We start from the raw sequence: 21,085 nt of genomic DNA on the forward strand, positions 1-21,085 counted from the left end.
GGAAAAAAAAAAAAAAGTTTTGAATTTGTTGAAATGGGATATTTAGATTTGACCCAAACATTTTTGACTGTCTGCTTGCAAGTCTGGATGGGAATTTTCCCCCCCCAAAAACTTGGTGGTTTTCCAGGGATGGGAAACAGTTTCCTGCCCAGCTCTAATTGATACACTGGCGAGGAAGCCTGTACTGTTCGTAAGAACGGCCATACCGCGTCAGACGAGCGGTCCATTTGGCCCAGCAACCTGTCTTCAAACAACGGCCAGACCCAGAGCTTCAGAGAGAGCATACAGAAAAAAGTTATTGAGATCCTCTCCCAGCTTCTGGCAGTCACAAGTTTTGGGTTGCCCAGAGCATGCCGTTATATCCCTGATCATCTTGGCTAATGTCCATTGATGGACCTATCCTCTGTGAACTTATCTAGTTGTTTTAATCCAGTTATACTTTTGGCCATCACATCATCCTGTGGCAATATACTCCACAGGACAACTGCGGGCTGTGAGAAAAGCTATTTCCTGTTTCCAGTGTTAAATATGTTGCCTATTAATTTCAATGGGAAAGCCCTGGTTTTTGTACTGAGGGAAAGAGTAAACATTTTATTCACTTTTTCCATGCCATTCATGATTTTATAGACCTCTAATACAAAAGCTGTTCCACAACCTTGATTATCTTTGTTGCTTAAACATCTCTGTTAACCTCCTAGAAACTGAAGTCCCTCTATTAACACAGCTTGTTTTACAATTAAGAATTTTAGTTTCAACTAGATGGAAAAAAATCAGTCATACAAAAATTGCGTGTTATCAGTCCATATTCTTATTCGGATATTTAAAACATACCTACTGCCATGACATCAGCATAGCAAAGATGTCTATAAATAGTTCTCGTAGTAGTGTTAAGCTACTGAAGACAGTGGATCCCACGAATAACTATGAGCTTATTTCTAAGCAAGAGGGTTATGTACCATATAGATTTAGATTTTAGAGAGCTTTTTCATAGCTTTATTTGTTTAGGAGAAAGTGTTAACTAAATACGGTTTCCTAGTGGCATAATCAGCTGTCTCATGTATAAACATACCGCTCTCCATTCTCTGGATACTCAGATGGAGGTTCCAGATCTTCAGCTTCACGACTGACAGGAGAAAACAAGTTGCTGCTGTTGAGATTTTTCAAAACCAGCTTCTTGATGCTCTTCCTGAAATATACCAAAGCAACAGTTCTCCGTGATCCGCAGCACACGAGAGCCATACTTTTCACGGAAGAGTATCAGGGATGGAAGAATATTTAAGCCAACTTTAAGCCACAATAGCTAGCATTCTGTCATGACAATGCCATAACTACTGCAAAGTTCTGTTAGCAAGAGGGGAATGAGGTGTCAGTTTGTTATTCCAATGCAGGAGGAGGGAGTTGGGGGTGTGTTTTTTTTTGTTTTTACAAAAACACTGAGTCCGCCTCACCACCACACCACTTCAGAGAAGAGTGGAAGTGACTTCCAGAGCTAATATTAAATAGAACAACCAACCTCATACAACAGGAAGCTTTCTAAAGCCTATGTTTTATTATTGAACACAGGCCATTTCTAAAGACCTTTAACCAAGGTAAACCGGAGGACACAAGAAGCTGCAATTTTGTGCTACAACTCCAGAAGAGCACAGTCTAGGGTTGACTGAGAAGAGTTAAGTTTATCTGACTATGATTCTATATGTAATGACAGTTTTTAAATACATGCAGTAGGCTGGGAAGATACCAGTAGGAATCTGAGGGAAGTTACTTGTAAAAGAATACATTTATTAACGCAAGACAAAATTTATATTTTGGTCTTTCATATTGTAAATTAATTGAAATAAGCAACACTTTTATAGTCACAAGTAACAGATCAGAATCTAGTTTCCCATACAGTAACAATTAAGTCACAGGATCATTTTGTTTGACAAACTATTCTAAAAGTACTTGACAATTACTTATGTTAGACCACTTTTGTCTCACTACAGTAGGTATATTTTCTGTCAGACTTATATGCAAGTCTTGGATCTTTGCTATCCATATCAACAAAGCTACAGAGCCTGCATGGTTACCAAATATGAAGGCACTATACAAAGGACAATTTACTGACCTAACTGGAGAGTTTGGGTGCTAAGGTTGTATGTTGGCAAGCATCTACACATGAAATAGGATGCATTAACTGTACCAAAGTAGTAACCTTTCGACATTAAAAGCCAGAAGCCACATACAACTGCTATGAGAGCAAGTGCACTCACATATTTGATTTATGAGTGCTTGAGCCACATGAAAAGAGGTGGAAGATTAAACAAACATTTTTCTGAATAAAACTGATCTCCAAAGAAAAAAGAAAACTAACTTGGGCATGAATGCACCGTTAGATAGAGATGGCTCGTCATCATCCAGCCCATCAAAGAGGTGAGATTTGGAAGATCCTGCTGTCTGTAAAGCTTTTGGTCGCACTCTGGTCGCTGGTCGCGGGGTCAGTTTGTAATGGGTTGGCGTAGTCAAAGCCTTCTGGGCTGCTGGATTAGTTGGTTTCAGTCTCTGAGACAAAGAAAAACTCATGTAGCCAAAAAACAGATTTTCAAACTACTTAAGACTAAACAGGATTAACGTTTTCTTGTTTATTTTCACAGAAGTTAGACCAGTATTGTTGTCAGGACAAAAAAATCTCTGCCCTGAGTAAACAAACTAAAAACCAAGAATTCAGAAGTGATGTTCTAAGATAAGTTAACTACAGACATTAACCCTGTATTCTCTGTTTGGTTACTGATTTGGCAGCAACAGCACTAGCTCAATTTGAGGTCTGATTAATGCTTTTGGCAGGTGACTTGCTTAAACACCACCACTTGTTTAAGAAATAAAAATCAAACCCACTTAGTGAGTTATGTCAGCAATACTGCAGCTCCTTTAGAGTGAGTTTTCCCCACACTGGTAAAGTAAGTGCAAGAATCTTACATGATAATTTTTTTTCCAAACAAATGTTATGAGATCACACACGGATTTATAATCTATAACTGTGAATTGTCTAAGTGCCTGATTTTTAGGATATGTCCACGCTACCCACCGGGGATCGATTTATCGCATCTCGTCTAGACACAATAAATCAATCCCCACCGCGCTCCGTCCACTCCGCAATTCCACCAGAGCGAGAGGTGGAAGCAGAGTCAATAGGGGAGCCGCGGCCGTCGATCCCATGTCATGAAGATGGGAGTAAGTTGAAATAAGATACATCGACTTCAGCTACGCGATTCTCATAGCTGAAGCTGCATATCTTACATTGACCCCCCTGCAGTGTAGACCAGCCCTTAGCGATTCTGAGCATCTACTACACCCACAGAGCTCATTGGGAATGCCAGATACTTGGCATTTCTGAAGACAGAAGTCTAATATATGACCACAACATATGCAGTTAGGTATCCCAAGTGGCTGTCTGTTACAGATAAAATAGTGAGAATGTATGTGTTATATATAAGGCTACAATTTAGTCACGGGTATGTTTAGTAAAAGTCATGGATAGGTCATGGGCAGTAAACAAAAATTCATGGGCCCATGACCTGTCCTGGGAGGGGGGGTGGGGGGGGAGAAGCACTGTGGGTGCTTTCCAGGGAGGGAGGCACAGTCTGGGGGATGGGGGTATGTCACAACCCAAGGAAGCACCGTGGGTGCTGGGGAGGAGCGCACAGGTGCTGGGGCAGGCTCCTTACCCAGCTCCCGGGAAGCAGCGGCCCCAGCTCCCTAGAGCTCCACATGCTGCTTCTGCTCTGCCCCAAGACCCAGTTCTGCAGCTCCCACTGGCTGGGAACTGCAGCCAATGGGAGCTCCCGGGGCAGTGCCTGGCTGCTGGCCGAAGCAGCATGGTGAGCTGGGGAGCTGAGGCCCCCCACCCCCACCCCGCAGGTAAGCAGCAGCCCCAACCCCAACCCCAAGCTCCCCTCCTGCTCTGGTTGGAGATCCTGAGACTGCCCCAGCAGCACCCAGTGCAATTGATCCGGGGACTACCCAAGCTACTCAGGCAGCTCCTGCGACAGCCGCATGGGGCTACTACAGAAGTCACAGTAAGTTATGGAATCTGTGACAAACATGGAGCCTTAGTTATATAAACACTTAGTTTCTCAACACCCCAGGCTAAAGACTATGATATTAGGAAAATGGGCCCCTAAATGTTCATATCTTCATTTTTTAAAACAAATCCATACAGAGAAGTTACAACAAACATAATCTTATCCATAAAAATATTTTCAAGTATTTTGAGTCCTCACCTCTTCTTTCTTCTTTGGGTCAGACATAGGGTTTCTGAAGAGAGGAGAATCTCCAAAGGGTGAGTAGGTCAAGCTGTTGAAGTGCTGCTGGAGAGCTGCTTGTTGGGCAGCTGAAACATTTGGGTCTGTCAATGCTAGATAAAAGTTGAAGAGATTAATCTTTTCTAACCATGTATTTAGTACTCAGACTCACCTCAGGACATTTAGGGAATATAAAAGTGTCCCCTTTATCAGATCTGTCCCCTGTGGGTATTCACAGTTGGATCTGCTGACTTCAGTGACTTTTCACCACTGTCAGCCCTGTAAAGCCAGCTGAATTCCATTCCTTTCTTGTATATCAGAATAATTTACAAAGTTCAAATCCGTTTCACCTGTGCAAAACTAAAATGAAGGGAGTTGTGCAGATTAGCCAGGAGCCTAACTTGGCCTGGCAGAACTTGTTAATGGTTATCTGCACTTGTTAGTTTCAAGCCCAGCGTGCTGTATCCCTTCCAAGTCTGATTAATGTTGGTGCAAGACCCTTCTCTGAAGGTTCAACTACCTTGAAATTCACTTGTTCAGCTGATTATCTACCATGACCCCCAAATTTTTCAGAGTCACTGCTTCCTGGGATAGTCACCCTAAGTATGACCTACATTCTTTGGTCCTAAATGTATACATTTACCCATATTATAACACGTAGTTTGCGTGCTCCTAGCTTACAGAGCAATCCAGATTGCTCTGTATCAGTGACCTCTTCATTATTTACCATTCCCTCACTTTGAGCCATCTGCAAACTTTATAAGTGATGATTTTCCAGGCCTTTGATAAAAGTTAAGCAGCATAGGGCCAAGGACCAAATGCTGCAGGACCGCACTAAAAATACACCCACTCAGTGATTCCCCATTTACAATTACATTTTGAGACTTATCAGGTGGTCTGTTTTTAATCCACTTATGTCTGCCATGTTAATTTCCTATTGTTCTAGGTTTGGGGGTTTTTTTAAATGTCATGCAATACAAAATCAAAGAGACTTTTGTAGGATAAGTATATTCCACCAAACACTTACTTTTATCAACCAAACTTGACAACTCATTAAAAACGAAAGTTAAGTTGACAAGATCTATCTTCCCTAAACCCGTGTTGATTTGGCATTAATTATATTACCCTCTCTGAATTCTTTACTAAATAAATAGAGTCCTGTATTAGCCCCTCCATTATCTTGCCCAGGATCTGCAAGAGATACTGTTCCACTACCTTGGACTGAAGTAACTAAACTTGGTAAATTGCACTCTTACCCACAGCAGGCTGGGGAGCTCCAAAGCCCAGGGTGGCTGTTGATGTATTGAATCCAGGTGCTCCAAATGCTCCTGTTCCCAGTGTTGCACCTAATTTAGGCTGGGTGTTTCCAAACAGTGAAGTCTGCCCTGCACTAAGAGCTACACAGAGGACAGCAGCAGTTTACAGAAGGTTCCATCACGCGCTTTCAGACAAATTAAGTTTAGTCCACGCATTGAAGAATTCCCTCAACTATCATTTGTTGAATTGCAAAAAGAAGTTTTACTGAACCCATTGTAAGTTCTGTGGATTCTTACAAGTCAAGGGCAAAAACTCTCCTGTTCTGATCACATTATTAGAGCAAATTATTAATCTAATCCTATACACTCTCTGAACCATAGAGTTAACTATTAACCATTGGTGAGCTCCTACCATTCTAACACTTTACATTAGGAAAGCCCAATTCCAATATAGATCAGGTTTATGCAGAATAAATAATCAAACGCTCACTAACCAGAGTTGAAAGTTGTTACAGGACTAGATACCACAAAGTACTGGAAATTTCTTAAACCTGTAGCTAACTAGACAGCATAACATTCCTGGGTGAACCCTCATTACTTATTAATATCTTCTATTGCACAAGGTTTGTATGAACTGGGAAGGGGAGGGAGGGGGAGAGATCTCTCAGAATGCTAAAAAGACATATCAAAGAGGAGCAAAGAATCCTGTGGCACCTTATAGACTAACAGACATTTTGGAGCATGAGCTTTTGTGGGTGAATACCCACTTCCTCAGATGCATGTCATCTGAGGAAGTGGGTATTCACCCACGAAAGCTCATGCTCCAAAACGTCTGTTAGTCTATAAGGTGCCGCAGGATTCTTTGCTGCTTTTACAGATCCAGACTAACACGGCTACCCCTCTGATACATTTCAAAGACTGCAGACTCAATTTCATTCTGCTCTGAGGCAGTCCAGTCTCTGGATTTCCCCAATACCTGCCACTACAGATCCTGAACTATTACGACAGTTAGAAAGAAATCCCAATTATGGATGCCTCAGTATTACACAACATCCCCTGGAAGCTTTTTTTTAATTAACCTGTTCCAAATCCTGTTCCCAGTCCAGCGCCGAGAGTTCCAGCTGCAGGCTTATTTCCAAAGATACTATTCCCAGCAGTGCTCGCACCAAAACCTAGGAGTACAAAAGAATTAGTGCACTATTTTTAAGGTAACATTCAACTTCCTCTGCAAAGGATTCTAAGCAACAAGCATCACCTGGCTAAGGACAACTTTGCCAACATTAGTATACTCAATAAACGTCACATGCTGTTTCTGGAGCTCAAATAGAATTTAAGGCCTTCAGATGGTGAAAATGTGTTTTAAAGCCACACTAGAGTTTTACAAAGCATCTCTGAGGCCTGGTCTACAGTACGTGTTTAAACTGATTTTAGCAGCGTTAAACCCATTTAACACTGCACCCATCCACACTACGAGGCCCTTTATATCGATATAAAGGGCTCTTTAAACCGGTTTCTGTACTCCTCCCCAACGAGAGGAGTAGCACTGAAATCGATATTACCACATCTGATTAGGGTTAGTGTGGCCGCAAGTTGACAGTATTGGCCTCCGGGCGGTATCCCACAGTGCACCACTGTGACTGCTCTGGACAGCAATCTGAACTCAGATGCACTGGCCAGGTAAACAGGAAGAGCCCCACGAACTTTTGAATTTCATTTCCTGTTTGCCCAGCGTGGAGCTCTGATCAGCACGGGTGGCGATGCAGTCCCAAATCCAAAAAGAGCTCCAGCATGGGCCGTATGGGAGGTACTGGATCCGATCGCTGTATGAGGAGACAAATCTGTTCTATCACAGCTCCGTTACAGAAGACGAAATGAGAAAGCATTTGAAAAAATCTCCAGGCTATGATACAGAGTCCACAGCACAGTGCTGTGTGACAAGTGTAACGGAAAGCCAAAGAATCAAATGGACGCTCATGGAGGGAGGGAGGGGGTACTGAGGACTCCAGCTATCCCATAGTCCCCGCAGTCTCCGAAAAGCATTTGCATTCTTGGCTGAGCTCCCAATGCCTGTAGGGTGAAACACATTGTTCAGGGTGTTTCAGGGTATATGTCGTCAATTTACCCCCCCCCCTCGTCCCCCGTGAAAGAAAAGGGGAAAAAAAATCGTTTCTTGACTTTATGTGTCACTCTATGTCTACTGCATGCTGCTGGTAGACGCAGTGCTGCGGCAATGAATAGCAGCATCCTCTCCCTACCCGGTGGCAGACGGCACAATATGACTGCTATCCATTGTCATCAGCCCGTGAGTGCTCCTGGCTGGCCTCAGGTGAGGTTGCCCAGGGGTGCCTGGGTAAAAATAGGAATGACTCCCGGTCAGTCCCGGTAGATGGTACAGAACGGCTGGTAACCGTCCTCATCATAGCAACTGGGGGCTGAGTTCCATCAGCCCGCCCCCTCTTTCATGTCTAAAGAAAAGATTCTGTACTGCCTGGACTATCATAGCAGCAGGATGCTGGGTTCCTCTCCCCCCCCACCGTTTAATGTCCTGCCTTGGCTATCATAGCAGCTGGAGGCTGTCTCCCCCTCTTTTTATCTCACTAAAAAGTCAGCGTTTCTTATTCGTGAATTCTTTATTACTTCATCACACAAATGGGGGACACTGCCACGATAGCCCAGAAAGGTGGGCGAGAAGAGAATCAACGGGTGGGGTCATTGCAGGGGCACCCCCCGTGAATGGCATGCAGCTCTTCATTTCTGCGGGATCTGACACGGAGTGCCTGTGCTCTCTGGTTCTCTGATATACTAATTCTCTAGTACACTTGCCCCATATTCTAGGCAGGACTGACTCTTTTTAGATAAACCATAAAGGAGGGATTGACTCGGGGAGTCATTCCTATTTTTGTCTTTGCGCCCCCAGCTGACCTCAGCTAAGGCCAGCCAGGAGCACCCATGACAGCAGCAGATGGTACAGAACGACTGATAACCATCTCATAACCAATTTACAATGGCACAGCAGATGGTAGAGAACGATTGGTAACCATCTCTGCTACCTTGCAATGGAAAATGAATGCTGCTGTGTAGCACTGCAGTACCGCCTCTATCAGCGGCATCCAGTACACATACGGTGACAGTGATAAAAGGCAAAACGGGCTCCATGGTTGCCATGCTACGGCATCTGCCAGGGCAATCCAGGCAGAAAGGGAGCGAAATGATTGTCTGCCGTTGCTTTTACGGAGGAAGGAATGACTGATGACATTTACCCAGAATCATTCGCGACACTGTTTTTGCACCATCATGCACTAGGATCTCAACCCAGAATTCCAATGGGCAGGGGAGACTGCGGAAACTATGGGATAGCTACAGGATAGCTACCCACAGTGCAACACTCCGGAAATCGACGCTAGCCTCGGTACATGGACGCACACCACCGAATGAATGTGCTTAGTGTGGCTACGTGCACTTGATTTCATCCAATCCGTTTTACAAAACCGGTTTATGTAAAATCGGAATAATCCCGTAGTGTAGACACAGACCCTATCTAGATGTCTCAGGGTAAGTTTGGCCTGAGAGAAGAGTGGTCGGATTACCATTACAGACCACCAATGAAAAAGCAGCCTTGACAGCACATCAGACAGACAGACAGACATCACTGAGCAAAGAATCAAACTAGGACATAGTAGGAAGACAAGTGTGCTCCCAAGTGAGAACATGTCTTCACAATTAGATACCTTCAAGCAGCCATTAAAAAAAATGGAGTTCTTACTGAAGAGTAAAATAGGGACAAATAGCCAAAAGCTAATGGGTAATCTGGAAGAGCTTCACAACAAGTTGACTTTTCTGTAAAGATGGGATGGTTGAAGACTAACCGAACACTGCACAAAATCCTGATCTAGGATTTATAAACTGACTGATGACTCAGCCATTTGAGTATTTAGAGTTCTGCACATAGGTGTTTGTATTTTCCTTGCTTCCGCATCCCGTGCCCCCAGTTCCACACCCTTAAAAAAAACAGCAACTGCATAGAAGTTTGTAAGTAATTCCATTTGCTTATTTTCCACCTGTAGTCTAAGATGATAATCAGACCCAAAGATTGACAGTAGTTGTTCATACATCAGATAGGGACTATGCATCTGCAAATTAACTTCCGTGAAAAGATCCTGTTGTCTATATATTTAATATTGAATACATGAGAAAAAACTTAAAGGCAGGCCTGAGAAATCTATATTGTCTTGTCTCAGAAAATATATTTAGAGTGAGCAGTTTTGGCATTTGCCACTTCAAATTTCCTCAAAAGAGGATAGCTATGGCAAAGAATTTTAACAGCAATATAATAAATGTTCACCATTCAAGCACAATTAAAAACACTTATTACAGAACAGTATTGCCTTCCAAGATATGTTTCAATTACAGATATCAAGATTTCAGATTTTACTGAAAACCAGAAAGGATCTAGATGTGGTAGCAGAACAAGATGTTTTAAAGTTTCTTCAACTCCACTGGACAAAACAAGTCCCATTTTACATTGTTTATACCACACACACACACCCCTCTGAGTCTTACTGAGAAAGCAGTTCACAACTCAAGTACATAGGAGTGCACAGTTCAATTCCATTTCTTTAATTTAAATCAAATGCAATCCAAATCTAACAGGCAGATTAACGGTTAAACTGAAGATTGTGAAGCCATCCAATTAAAAAGGTGGTGGTTAGTCCATGCAAGGGCAACAGAGTCAGAGTAACAGCACTAACAGCAGAAATACAATACCGAGCTATCATCCTCTTGCAAGTTGCATCAATGCTAGTATAACAAATTAGTTAAGAATGAAGCTTGCTATAGCCAACATTTTTTGCTACTGAAAGTATATACTTCAAACACCAAGATTATTAGCAGCCCAGAAACAGAATGCTAGACAATTACTCTTCTACAAAATCTGGAACACAGGACTCAAAATCAACCTTTTCTCAAAACAAAGATCCCTCCTTTAAGCCTGACCAGCACAAATCCATCCCATGCCTGCTGGACTGTCCACTCAAAGCTCATATGACAGATGCCTGAATCTGTCTTTTGGGAGAGAATAACATTTCACACTTTGATTTTATGTCAACATAAATCAGCATTTCAGTAGTTCTAAAGCCACTATTTCTCTCAATTTTAGCATGCAGCTTCTTTGGTTTGAGCTCGGTAAAACCAAAAGACAACAGATTTCATGGGACTTATTAAAAAGAGAATGACATCACTGACTTGGTATCTTACACAATAACCCTCTTATTCACTCAACTTTACCTACTTTTGGAGCCAACATTAATGAAATGTCCAGTTTTTAACAAGTTACTAGTTCAGCTATAAATGAAGTCGTTAGAAACTGCAACAAGAAATAAGTTCTACCTTGACCTTTACAACCTCTTGGAGAATTTGTATAATGTATTCCCATTCATACCTACAAGTTTTAATTCAAACCATATAACATGCACCACATGGTATTTGCTATTAAGTAACAGTGCATGTTTTAAAAACTCAACTATCTACCTCTTATCTGGTTCAGAGAGTCCTGTCTACAAAGTCTGCAAGAAGATAGTAGCATACTGAACCTGAAACTCCCATACAAATAGAATGCAAAATCAGTTTACAAGCAAAAGAGGAACAAGTCATTGTCCAAGACTTCAAGCTTTCCCCTTCAGCAATATGCATCAAGCACAGCTTACCTGAGAATTTTAAGATTCACAATCATTTAGTATAAGATTCAGTAGCCTGGTGTGTGGTATATTCAGTGTAACTTTAAGAGACTGAATCTCACTTTCTTATATGTACCAAAATTGGAAGTGTTTGTATTGGTTCCTAAAGTCAGGGTTGGTTTGTTACCAAAGAGCCCGCTGCCAGTAGTTGTACCAAACGAAGGAGCACTGGTCGTGGTGGTTCCAAATCCAGCAGGCTTACCAAACAGGGTCTGAAAGGAGAGCAACATGCTTTTAAAATTCTGACATCCATGTTACACTTATTATGAAAATCTGTTGTAACGCACCTATGCACACGGTACATTTAAGGCTGCCAAGGAAACAAACAAACAATCTCGTGATCCAAAATTAGCAGAGGCCCATTATCTACTGTGCACAAAACTTGGGTATTGGTTTAGCTGGCTGTCAGGAAAACAGTGAAACAGCTACACTGAGATGGAATTAAGAGAATTCTATTGCTGAATTAATTTAACAAGTCTATTAGAAAAAAAGCCAGCAAGGTGTTCGATATCCAATTCGCTAACAGAATGCCAAATTCCGTTGAATTAGTTTCTATTTTAAATAATGTGCTCACCACAGTACTATGAGCACCTACAAATGCTCTGAAGAAGCGCAGAGCTAAGGCACTCAAGATTCTTTATTACTCCTGCTACAGTTCGGTTCATTTAGCAACCCAAGGGCCTGAAGTCAAAGTGTTAGCATGTAAATGCTAGAGCAAAGTTCATTACCGATATAGTAAAGTACATAAAATTAAATTCATATGTGAACTAGTGATATTAGAAGTTAAGGATATTTTATAAGAGTAGTTTTTCCACATATGTATAGGGTTTTTATTCCTTGTGTCATATGTAATACAAAGATACTCAGACGTGAAGTGGTTTGGATCTGCTAACAACTCTAGTCATGTCTAAGGGCGTGTCTTCACTACCAGGGCAAAATCGACCTAATTTACGCTACTCCAGCTATTTGAATAACGTAGCTGGAGTTGACGAAGCTTAGGCTGACTTCACAGCACTGTGTCGATGAGAGATGCTCTCCGGTCGACTTACCTTACTCTTCTCAGGGAGCTGGAGTACCAGAGTCGACTGGAGAGCGCTCTACCATTGATTTAGCAGGTCTAGTGAAGACCGGCTAAATCAACACCTGCTGCATCAATTGCAGCAGCACTGATCTCCCCAGTAGAGAAGACAAGCTCTAAGTGTACACACAATACCAATCATTTTATAGGTCAATTACTCGGGCACTTTTGTCATTTGTGCTTTTGACACTATATTCCAGCATCTTGAGCATCTCTGGACAGTACTAGCCATTTGCCTGTCGGTTCCTATAACATATTCTCAGCACCTCCATGGGACCTGTGTTCATTCTATGTATTTTATATTATACCCTTAATATAACAGTTAAGGCTCTAGTTCCCTGGGATTATAGTGAAAATTATAAAAGCAATGTGGTTTTATGAAGTCACTAGAAAAACCCTGACAGTTCAGATCACACTACTTTGCAGGGGCACATTGATGCACAGAAACCTGCTGCAGGCTTCTAAAAATAATGACGTTTTTACATCCTTAGTCAATTTCATTACTAAGATACAGACATACCGAACCGCCAACACCAAATCCTGTGTTGGCTTGTCCAAAGAGACCAGTTCCCGTTCCCGCTCCAAATCCAGTGGCAGCATTTGTGTTGGCAGCTGTGCCAAAAAGGCTTCCAGACGGCGAGGCTTGGGTTGCCCCAAATAAACCCTGCAAACATAAATCTTGTTTGAAAAAGGACCAGTATCTAACTCCACCAAAGAACAGTTATAGCACTTTTGTTGGACTATTGCAAAGATAAGTAGCTCTGAAGATCAGAGTTAATAATCAGAATCCATGATAAACCCTTTGATGCAGAACGGAATATATTTTCACGAACCTATATTACAGAAGAATTTAAACACAACTAGCTCTCACTCTCTTACCATCGTGTTTGTATTTGGTTGTCCAAGAGTGTTGGTGTTCCCAAAAGAAAAGCCAGTGTTCTGCGTTGTGGTGGCCTGGCCAAATGGTTTGCTGAACAGACTGGTAGTCTGCTGAGGCTGCTGACCAAAAAGGCTCCCAGCTGTTCCTGTTCCAAAGCCAGTCGTACCTATGATCAAGGAAATGAGAGTACAGATTACAGACTTAGAGCCCGGAGTCACATTGATGCATTGGAGTCGAGTAAGATAAATGCACAAACCAGTAATCTAAAATAGATGGTTGAATTCAAAATCAAGTAACAGAGTCATGTGGAAAATCATGAATACTGTATCCCAATTTTTAAAAAAAGTTAATGGTTCATGTAACCTGTTAGATGTGATTTTTTTTTAAACCTGCCTGTGATCATCAGTGCTAGTATTAAACAAATACTGGGATTTGTTCCAGAGTGACAGCTTACAAATGTGATACATATTCTCTCATAGAGCTGACTGACCAAAGACACGTTTTACATGGTTAGCTGGACCTGGATTGTACAAACTGGACTGTGGTGTCAACATCCGAGTAGCCTGATGCATCGGGGGAGGGAAGGCAACCAAAAAAAGGTTAGCAAAAGGAACAATTCTTACAGATGGCACCCAACATCAAAAGTTCAAAGTCTACTATTATCTAGCAACTTCTACAGCAGCCAATACATAGGACTGTCTAAACTCCTCCCAAATATTAATTTTTTATTCTTTTTCAGCCTCTAGGAGAAACAACTTGACTAATTCTGCTTGCGTGTGACTGACAGGAAGTGCTGAAAGTACACACAAACACAAACTTATCAAGCCACATCCAAAGAAATGAGTTTTGCATTTTGTTTGGAAAGTGATAAAGTTCACAGCCATTGTTATCTCTTCAATAATTTCTAGTCTAGCTCCAGCTCTCATAAAAGTTTGTCTCTTGTGCTCATAACCCTACCTTTCCTGATATGTTCCTCTGGATGTCATGGGACATCATGGCTACAGAGAAAATAATCTATGGCCAATCTCATGGGAGGTTTTGAACTGTGTACAAAAACCATACTCTAGGATGGCTGACTTAACCCAATCCACAAGAACCTTAAAATGTGCCCAAGCAAAATCTTATTCTTTGATGGGGTAGGCATACACTGGTGTTTATACAATGGTTTGCAGTAATTTCCATCTTGAGTTTATGGTCACTGATTTTATAGTTATACAAGTCTGCCCTAATATTGCATACCTGAATGTAGGGAAATGTTAGCAGAAGTTCTGTATTGCAACTTAGTTACCAAACTAATTTATCTTTGAGCTGTTCTTCCCATCAACACATTTCCGTTTTGCGCTAGCACTGATTTTTTTAACAAGATTGTTTACTCCACAGGGCAAATTAAATCATGGAAGTGGCATTACAGAAGTGAATTACATTCGCTTGGTTTTCAGTTATTCTCTTTGGTCAAGAGACCCTTGCAATGGAGGTACACACATGCTGCTTGTGGTAAAAGGGCAGCAGAAGGCTACGGTTTTTTCATCTAATGAAGTAGAAGTTATCCTGATTTTGCTCTAATGAAGGAAGCAAGTTCCTACAAGCATTAAGTACATTTTCTATTGGGGGTTTTGTCCTGATTTAGTTAGCAGAACTGGGCTAGACTTCATTCCTATGCGTTTGATTGATTACACTACCAATATCATGAATGAGTTCTATTTATCAGTGATTTTTTTGTTAATAGCACACAAGGACTGTAAGCTTTCTTGTAATGTCAGATCCCCTCTCAATATTTGTCGAAAGACATTACACTGGTGCATGAACTGATGCAAGGTTTGTTTAACACAAGTGTTTAACAACCAACGTTTGATAACAGTCATAATCTAGTTGTATAAAGTGAGTTTACTAATGTAAATTGCCAGAAGAGCAAAGTGCGGAAAAGGTAAGTAGCCTTGAATTCATATGTAGCAAGGTCTATGGTGACAGTAAAGCTAGTAGGTATGTCAACACTTACTGGTTCCAAAAGCTGTTTTATTCTGTCCGTATGAAAAACCTGCATTAGTGGTGGAGGAGCCAAACAGTCCAGTAGCTGCACTGGATGTAGCTGTGGAGGATCCAAATAACCCTGCCGCTGCTACCGCTGGATTTGAGGGCCCTTTCCTGTTTGCCTGGTAATCTTCCAAACGGAGTTCCTAACCAAAAAACACACTAGTTTTCTTTACACAGTCATTCCATGTCAGACAAACCAAGTTTGAGCAATTGCGTTGTAGCTCTTAAATGCACTAAGCTCAGGAATTGGACACCCACCGCCCCCTCAAAAAAAAAAACTCCAACATGTACAGAGGGAACATTCAAAATTTATTACCACTTTAGAGATGTTACAGGTTTCAATAATATTCAATGCTTAAGTCAATTCCAGTTCTGACAGTAGGTTTCCTTAAGTATACTCGCTAGTTCATGTTAAGCTTTTTTAAATAACCAATGACCCACCTTGTAAAGTTAACAGGGTCTTCTGACTAGGAGACTTGTTGAAGTTTTACAAACGATTTGCCTTTCAAGTGAAGAGCTTTCAGAGTGAAGACCCCAAAGAGAATACTAGAGAGCTCCACAGCCCCTAAATGCTAATCACCCTCTCATTCTCTCTACAGTGAAGAATTGTTCTTTACAGTATGTTTCTCCCTTTCATCCCAAGATAGTCTAAGAGCTTTTTTCAGATCTGTAGAGGATGCCATGTTAAGCATTTAAAAGCCCAGCTGAGGCAAATGAAAAGCGAATTGCTCTACTGGATGACAAGTCAGCCTGCCACAGGTATATCACTTTAGAAAGTGAACAGCCTTCAAAGAACATCATCATTAAAATAACGCAGGCATTGAAAATTAAATATTTTAATGTCAGGATGCTCAGGTACCATATAAGTCATAAGACCAAAGCTTAGTGAGGGAGGCAGCAAAAAAGTTTAAAATCTTTGATTTGACTGACCTCTAGGGATTTGCTTTCATACTCCTTCATAGCAGTAATACACTGGTGCTTAGTGCTGATGTTAGTGCTAACTCCAGATTTTACCATAGTATCTGTGCCGGTTGGTGGCTGCAAGAAAAGAGTTAGATACGCAATTTGTTTCATGTTCACCTATGTTTTTATAAGTGTAAATGTCTACTGTCCAGATACATACTGCCTAAATGCAGCGCCTACATTTAGTACAGGCACTGGAATGGCACAGCACTGCGCTATGTGCAGCAGTGGCCTTGAACAGCCATTAGCACAGTAAATTCCCCCCAATAATTCTCAGAACTCTGTGCAATTTGCCTTTTTAGTTCGTAATTCTTAAAGGCAACATGTCCCCAGACTTCTGATATAGTTCTCTAAACCCTTTGAGAGTTATCCCCAACCACCTTTCTCCCTATCCTAGGGAGGATCACATATGCTCAAGTTTCTTTTCACTATTCTGTCCATTCCGTTGAAGTTCATCATTTCCCGAGAGATGGTTTCAGTAAAAAGTCTCCATTTCTATTAGGATGCTGCAGTACGTTGTGTGCACTCTCAGCCCTCTAAGTTTGTAAAGATCAGTCACAGGAGTGTCTGGCAGGATGCGCCACATCCTCAGCTGCCCTCCAGGGCAGACAGAGGTTGAAATCTTTCACTATTACCCCATTTTTGCAGTTTCTCCTCTTTCGGACCATCATTTACTTCTCAACTGCCACAGAATCTTCAGGTTTATTTATTCCAGGCACCTCTTAAAGGGGCCTCATCCTAAAGAGTAATCTAGAAAGATTCTTGGTGTTTCAATCAATCTTTCTAGAGCTGCACTGACTCCGAAGGGGACAACATACCACTAACATACCAACAAAGCTTAGTCTCCACTGCATTTTAGAATTTAGTCTTGATTTGTAATCAAGAATTTAGTCTTGATTATAAAGAGAGTTGCAATAGAATTTTAACATTTGTCAGCCCTCTGAAAATTCTATTTTAAATGATAGCTAGTAATAAAGTCTGTTTGGCAAGAATTCAGACACAAACTCTAGGTCTATGCAGCTCTAACAAATCTAGATGAGAAGTTAATCTATGTTTCTCATACAATAATTCAAGACTTTTCCATATCAAAGCAAGCTGGTGAATTATTTCTGGACAACTGCTTGCACAAGCTGCCTCCACTACAATAGTTCTACTGAAGCGCAGATGCCTTCTACAACTGCCTATGAATCAGTTATTTTATTCCATAGGTAAAGAATAGCAGAATATAAAGTTCCCTACAGTAAGCAAAGTTAGACCTTAAGAAAACAAACAGCACTTACATTAAATTTAATGGTAGTCCCAGTTGGAGCAGCAGTAAAGCTAGTTGGCCCAAAGAGAGAGCCAGATGTACCCCCAAAAGGGTTGGAGGCAGTGTTAGTGGTTCCAAAGAGACCTCCACTGCTGGTACTTGTTCCAAAGTCTGTAAATAAGAAAAAGAATCCATATTAAAATGAAAGTCATTAGAGAATTTCCAAATGTGTTTTTTAAGAACTACCACCCAATTATTTTATTCAAACCACACTAGAGTACTGAGATTTGAGACACAGAGTTAAGTTTCAGAACCATGCATTTTAAAGCCTTTTCTTCTGTCTCCTCCTTTCATATACCACTTAGATGTCTTTGAAATAGCTCACAACTTCACTGACAGAGGACAAACTTGGGATAGATTTCATGAGACAATCATGTATACAACCTATAGATCAACAGTTGTTAAAGATGTAAAAACAGACCAAGTCAGCCATATGACCTTGTCTAGCTATTCAGATTGCACATCCCCTAACCATTATTGTGCCACTATTTCTTCATGTTAGATCCTAACTTAGGTTAAAGTCTTTGGGGAAGAGACTATATTGTCTGTCAAACAGAATGCGTATTTGTGGGAGACCGTGATACAACTACCTTAAGTTATATGCAAACAGTGCTCTTGCAGTGGCAAAGACCAGCCAGAATCAATGAATACAGGTGGGATCAAGTATCTGCCACAAACTAATCCAAGATGATGCAGAACTTCCTACCATAATGATGTTAAGAAAACAGGTCTCAAGTTTAATCTTGTTTAGCACAGATGTCATTCTGCTTCTCTGATGACATCTCCTGTTTGGAAAACTCCCCAAGTTCCTGGTTTAACACTCCCTGTATTACCTACAAGCTTCTTGATCCTCTAGAACCTTTCAAGAGATTCTGTGAAAGCTTTTCATAAGGCACTAAAGGAGCATCAGTGGAATAAGTAAAAACATTACTGCTGGGGATTTATACCAATGCAGGAACCCTGCACTTACATTCCCCTGAAGCAGTATTCTATAGCAGAAGATCAATCCTGTGCTCAGTACATTCCACATACCAAGCAATGGAGAGAACAAAAGAGTAACAATCCTAGCTCGTTTCACTCTGCTTCTGGCACCACAACTAGGGAATTTGTGCGCTACGTGCATGGAGCTCTTGCTAGAAGAGCAATTCAAGAGGCAATGGAAGTGACTCTCATGCAGTTCAGAAATTAGCTTGGTCCCTTGGGGAAGCAGGGGCAAGGAGTAACTCCTCTGGCTCAGAAGAGTTTGTGGCAGCAACTGCAGGGGCTGTCTTGTATAGCAAAAAGCTTCCTTTATAGCACATTTCATAAAAGGGGTTTCTAACATGCTAGTGCCAGAGGACTGAATAGTGATTTTATTCCTGTACTAGAAAGGACACTGTTGCAGGGATTAAAAACTAAAATGAAATGAATCCAGTATGAAGAGAGAGTCTTGTAACTGGACAAGCTGCAAACAGTAATATCAGCCAATGTATTTGAGATCCATGTCCCAGAGTCCTAGCTACAGATTTTATTATATAAAGAGCAGAGCAGTTCACCTGTGAGTACTGTGGATCTCAGTAAATGCTATTGTTGGCAAAGCTTCAGGGAAAAGGTAGTGAAGGCACAGTTGTCATAATGAATCTGCACCATTTGTTCAGCCATGTGTTTCATGCTAGTTTAACCATCGTCCTTCAATGTCTACTTAAAGCAAGAAATCAGAACTGGAAAACATGCGGTAGTTTCTACTCACTTCCAAACCCAGCCGGTTTACTCTGAGCAAAGGCATTATTCTGGGAAGAAAAGAGCCCTCCACCAGTGCTGGCAGTCCCAAACAAGCTATTGGAAGTTCCAGTTGATGTTCCAAACCCAAAGCCAGTGCTTGTGGAGGAGGTGGCTGGTTGGCTAAACGTACTTGAACCAAACAATCCTCCTGAAACCAGAATACACAACAGGATTAAAGTAAAAACACCTATTTTCACCACCACCAGTGATTAATTCTGGTTACTGAGGACTCAATTATACAGCAATTTCAGCCATACCTGGTTTAGTCTGTGTGTTCCCAAAGAGGCTTCCTGTGTTATTGTTTGACCCAAAGGCTGATGTTCCAAATGCTCCTCCACTGGTAGTACCAAAGCCTGCATCTACACAACAACATCAACAAAAGAACTTGTATAATGAGAAGGGCACATACACATAGAAACCACGTACTCCTCGCTTTCCCTAGTTACTTATTCCAGGACTATGAACAAGTCACAGCCTCAGTTTTCCACCTGAGCGATGCAATTTAACATTTTTACAGCACTCTGGAAAAAATGAAGTACACAAGAGTGTTTAGTGTCAGTCCTCTACGTTGGAAAAAAAATATTCCTGTTCCATACTGAAATGTCAAGATTTCCATTGTTTACTTTAACATTTGGCATTACTTTCACTCCTTAAATGAATAGCTAAACTTGACAGGCAGCAAGACATAAAACTTATTAATGCAAATTTAGAAACACTGCAAGGCATTTTATCAGCCATTAAGCCAGTACAAGAACATCAGAAATCCATAAGGGATAAGCATGTCCTGTTTACAATAGCACTATTTTGCATCCTGGTTGATAGGCTCAGCAGATTCTAAAGTTTCTTCACCACGGGCAGCAGTGTGCCCTTCTCCTTCACTGTCTTTCTAATGTACCTCAACTCCAACATGAAGGAACTGCCTTTGAAGATTGGACTTACCCCAAGATTAGAATCACTACTATAGCTACCCAGTGATCACTTTGTTGAGTATACATGGAATTACAGAACTATTATAGCATCTACTTAATTTGTTTGCCAGTTTATGAAAACCAACTTCTGAATCCAGTTCAGGATAATAAGTCAGTTAAAGAATATAAATTCTATTATGTCCAACTAATTCCTACCCCCATTCATCTCTCTTTATCTGGAGTTTACAGTTCCAATTTGCAGATTACTTCCAACCACTATTTCCACTACCAGTAGTTTTTTTTCATGAAAAAATGAACAGTAGCTCTATTACTTACTTTGTCCAAATGTTGAAGTAGTCCCAAAGCCACCAGCACTGCCTCCAAATGGAGTTCCAAATGATTTGTTAAACATTTTCAAGATGTATCAGGTTTTCATAAACCTGGAAAGAAATCAGATAATTCAGTGATACGTCCAAACCCAATTTTGAGAAATAACTTCTCAGCTTCTTTACATCCACAGTCAGTGGCACGAAAGTTCTGAACACTTGAGTACCTAAGTCGCAAAATACATCAACCCAAGATGAAATCCTGCATTACCCTCATGCACGAATAATTCTTCAGGACAATCAGAAACTCAATTAAGAGGTAGGAATCAGAGAAAGCTGACATAACCTAAGCAACATCATGGGAACTTTCAGTCTTTGAAAAGTCAGTGAAAAAGCTAATTGCATTATGTTACCAGATTGTCATGCAAGACCGATACAAAGTTCCACTTAAAACTTTTATAGACCCTGCTCCTGTCCATTATACTTGCAACCTGCAATGAGCCAAGTAGCTTCATTCATGAGTCTAAAATATCAGTTTATGTAGAACTTAACCTTTCATCAAAA

The 21,085-nt window shown here is 41.1% G+C and overlaps 1 protein-coding gene across 7 annotated transcripts in view; it reads right to left on the reverse strand.

The window, feature by feature from the left end:
* The window catches only part of NUP98 (nucleoporin 98 and 96 precursor), a 60,872-nt gene that overhangs the window by 32,410 nt on the left and 7,377 nt on the right, over positions 1 to 21,085 (reverse strand). For 4 of the 7 annotated variants that reach the window (XM_050937343.1, XM_050935040.1, XM_050940370.1 and 1 more), the window contains exons 2-15: positions 20,532 to 20,635; positions 19,545 to 19,646; positions 19,256 to 19,435; positions 17,498 to 17,637; positions 16,185 to 16,292; positions 15,220 to 15,397; positions 13,223 to 13,389; positions 12,864 to 13,007; positions 11,342 to 11,477; positions 6,613 to 6,705; positions 5,534 to 5,674; positions 4,257 to 4,390; positions 2,351 to 2,538; positions 1,070 to 1,186 (exon numbers count right to left, since the gene is read on the reverse strand). In XM_050937343.1, the coding sequence (XP_050793300.1) occupies positions 1,070 to 1,186; positions 2,351 to 2,538; positions 4,257 to 4,390; positions 5,534 to 5,674; positions 6,613 to 6,705; positions 11,342 to 11,477; positions 12,864 to 13,007; positions 13,223 to 13,389; positions 15,220 to 15,397; positions 16,185 to 16,292; positions 17,498 to 17,637; positions 19,256 to 19,435; positions 19,545 to 19,646; positions 20,532 to 20,607 (1,904 nt within the window). In that variant the 5' untranslated portion in view covers positions 20,608 to 20,635. The remainder of the gene's footprint in view (positions 1 to 1,069; positions 1,187 to 2,350; positions 2,539 to 4,256; positions 4,391 to 5,533; positions 5,675 to 6,612; positions 6,706 to 11,341; positions 11,478 to 12,863; positions 13,008 to 13,222; positions 13,390 to 15,219; positions 15,398 to 16,184; positions 16,293 to 17,497; positions 17,638 to 19,255; positions 19,436 to 19,544; positions 19,647 to 20,531; positions 20,636 to 21,085) is intronic. The other 3 variants (XM_050936525.1, XM_050938792.1, XM_050938008.1) reach the window with 3 other exon arrangements.

Source organism: Gopherus flavomarginatus, chromosome 1 (genome assembly GCF_025201925.1).
Source record: "Gopherus flavomarginatus isolate rGopFla2 chromosome 1, rGopFla2.mat.asm, whole genome shotgun sequence".
NCBI classification, from domain to species: Eukaryota; Metazoa; Chordata; order Testudines; family Testudinidae; genus Gopherus; species Gopherus flavomarginatus.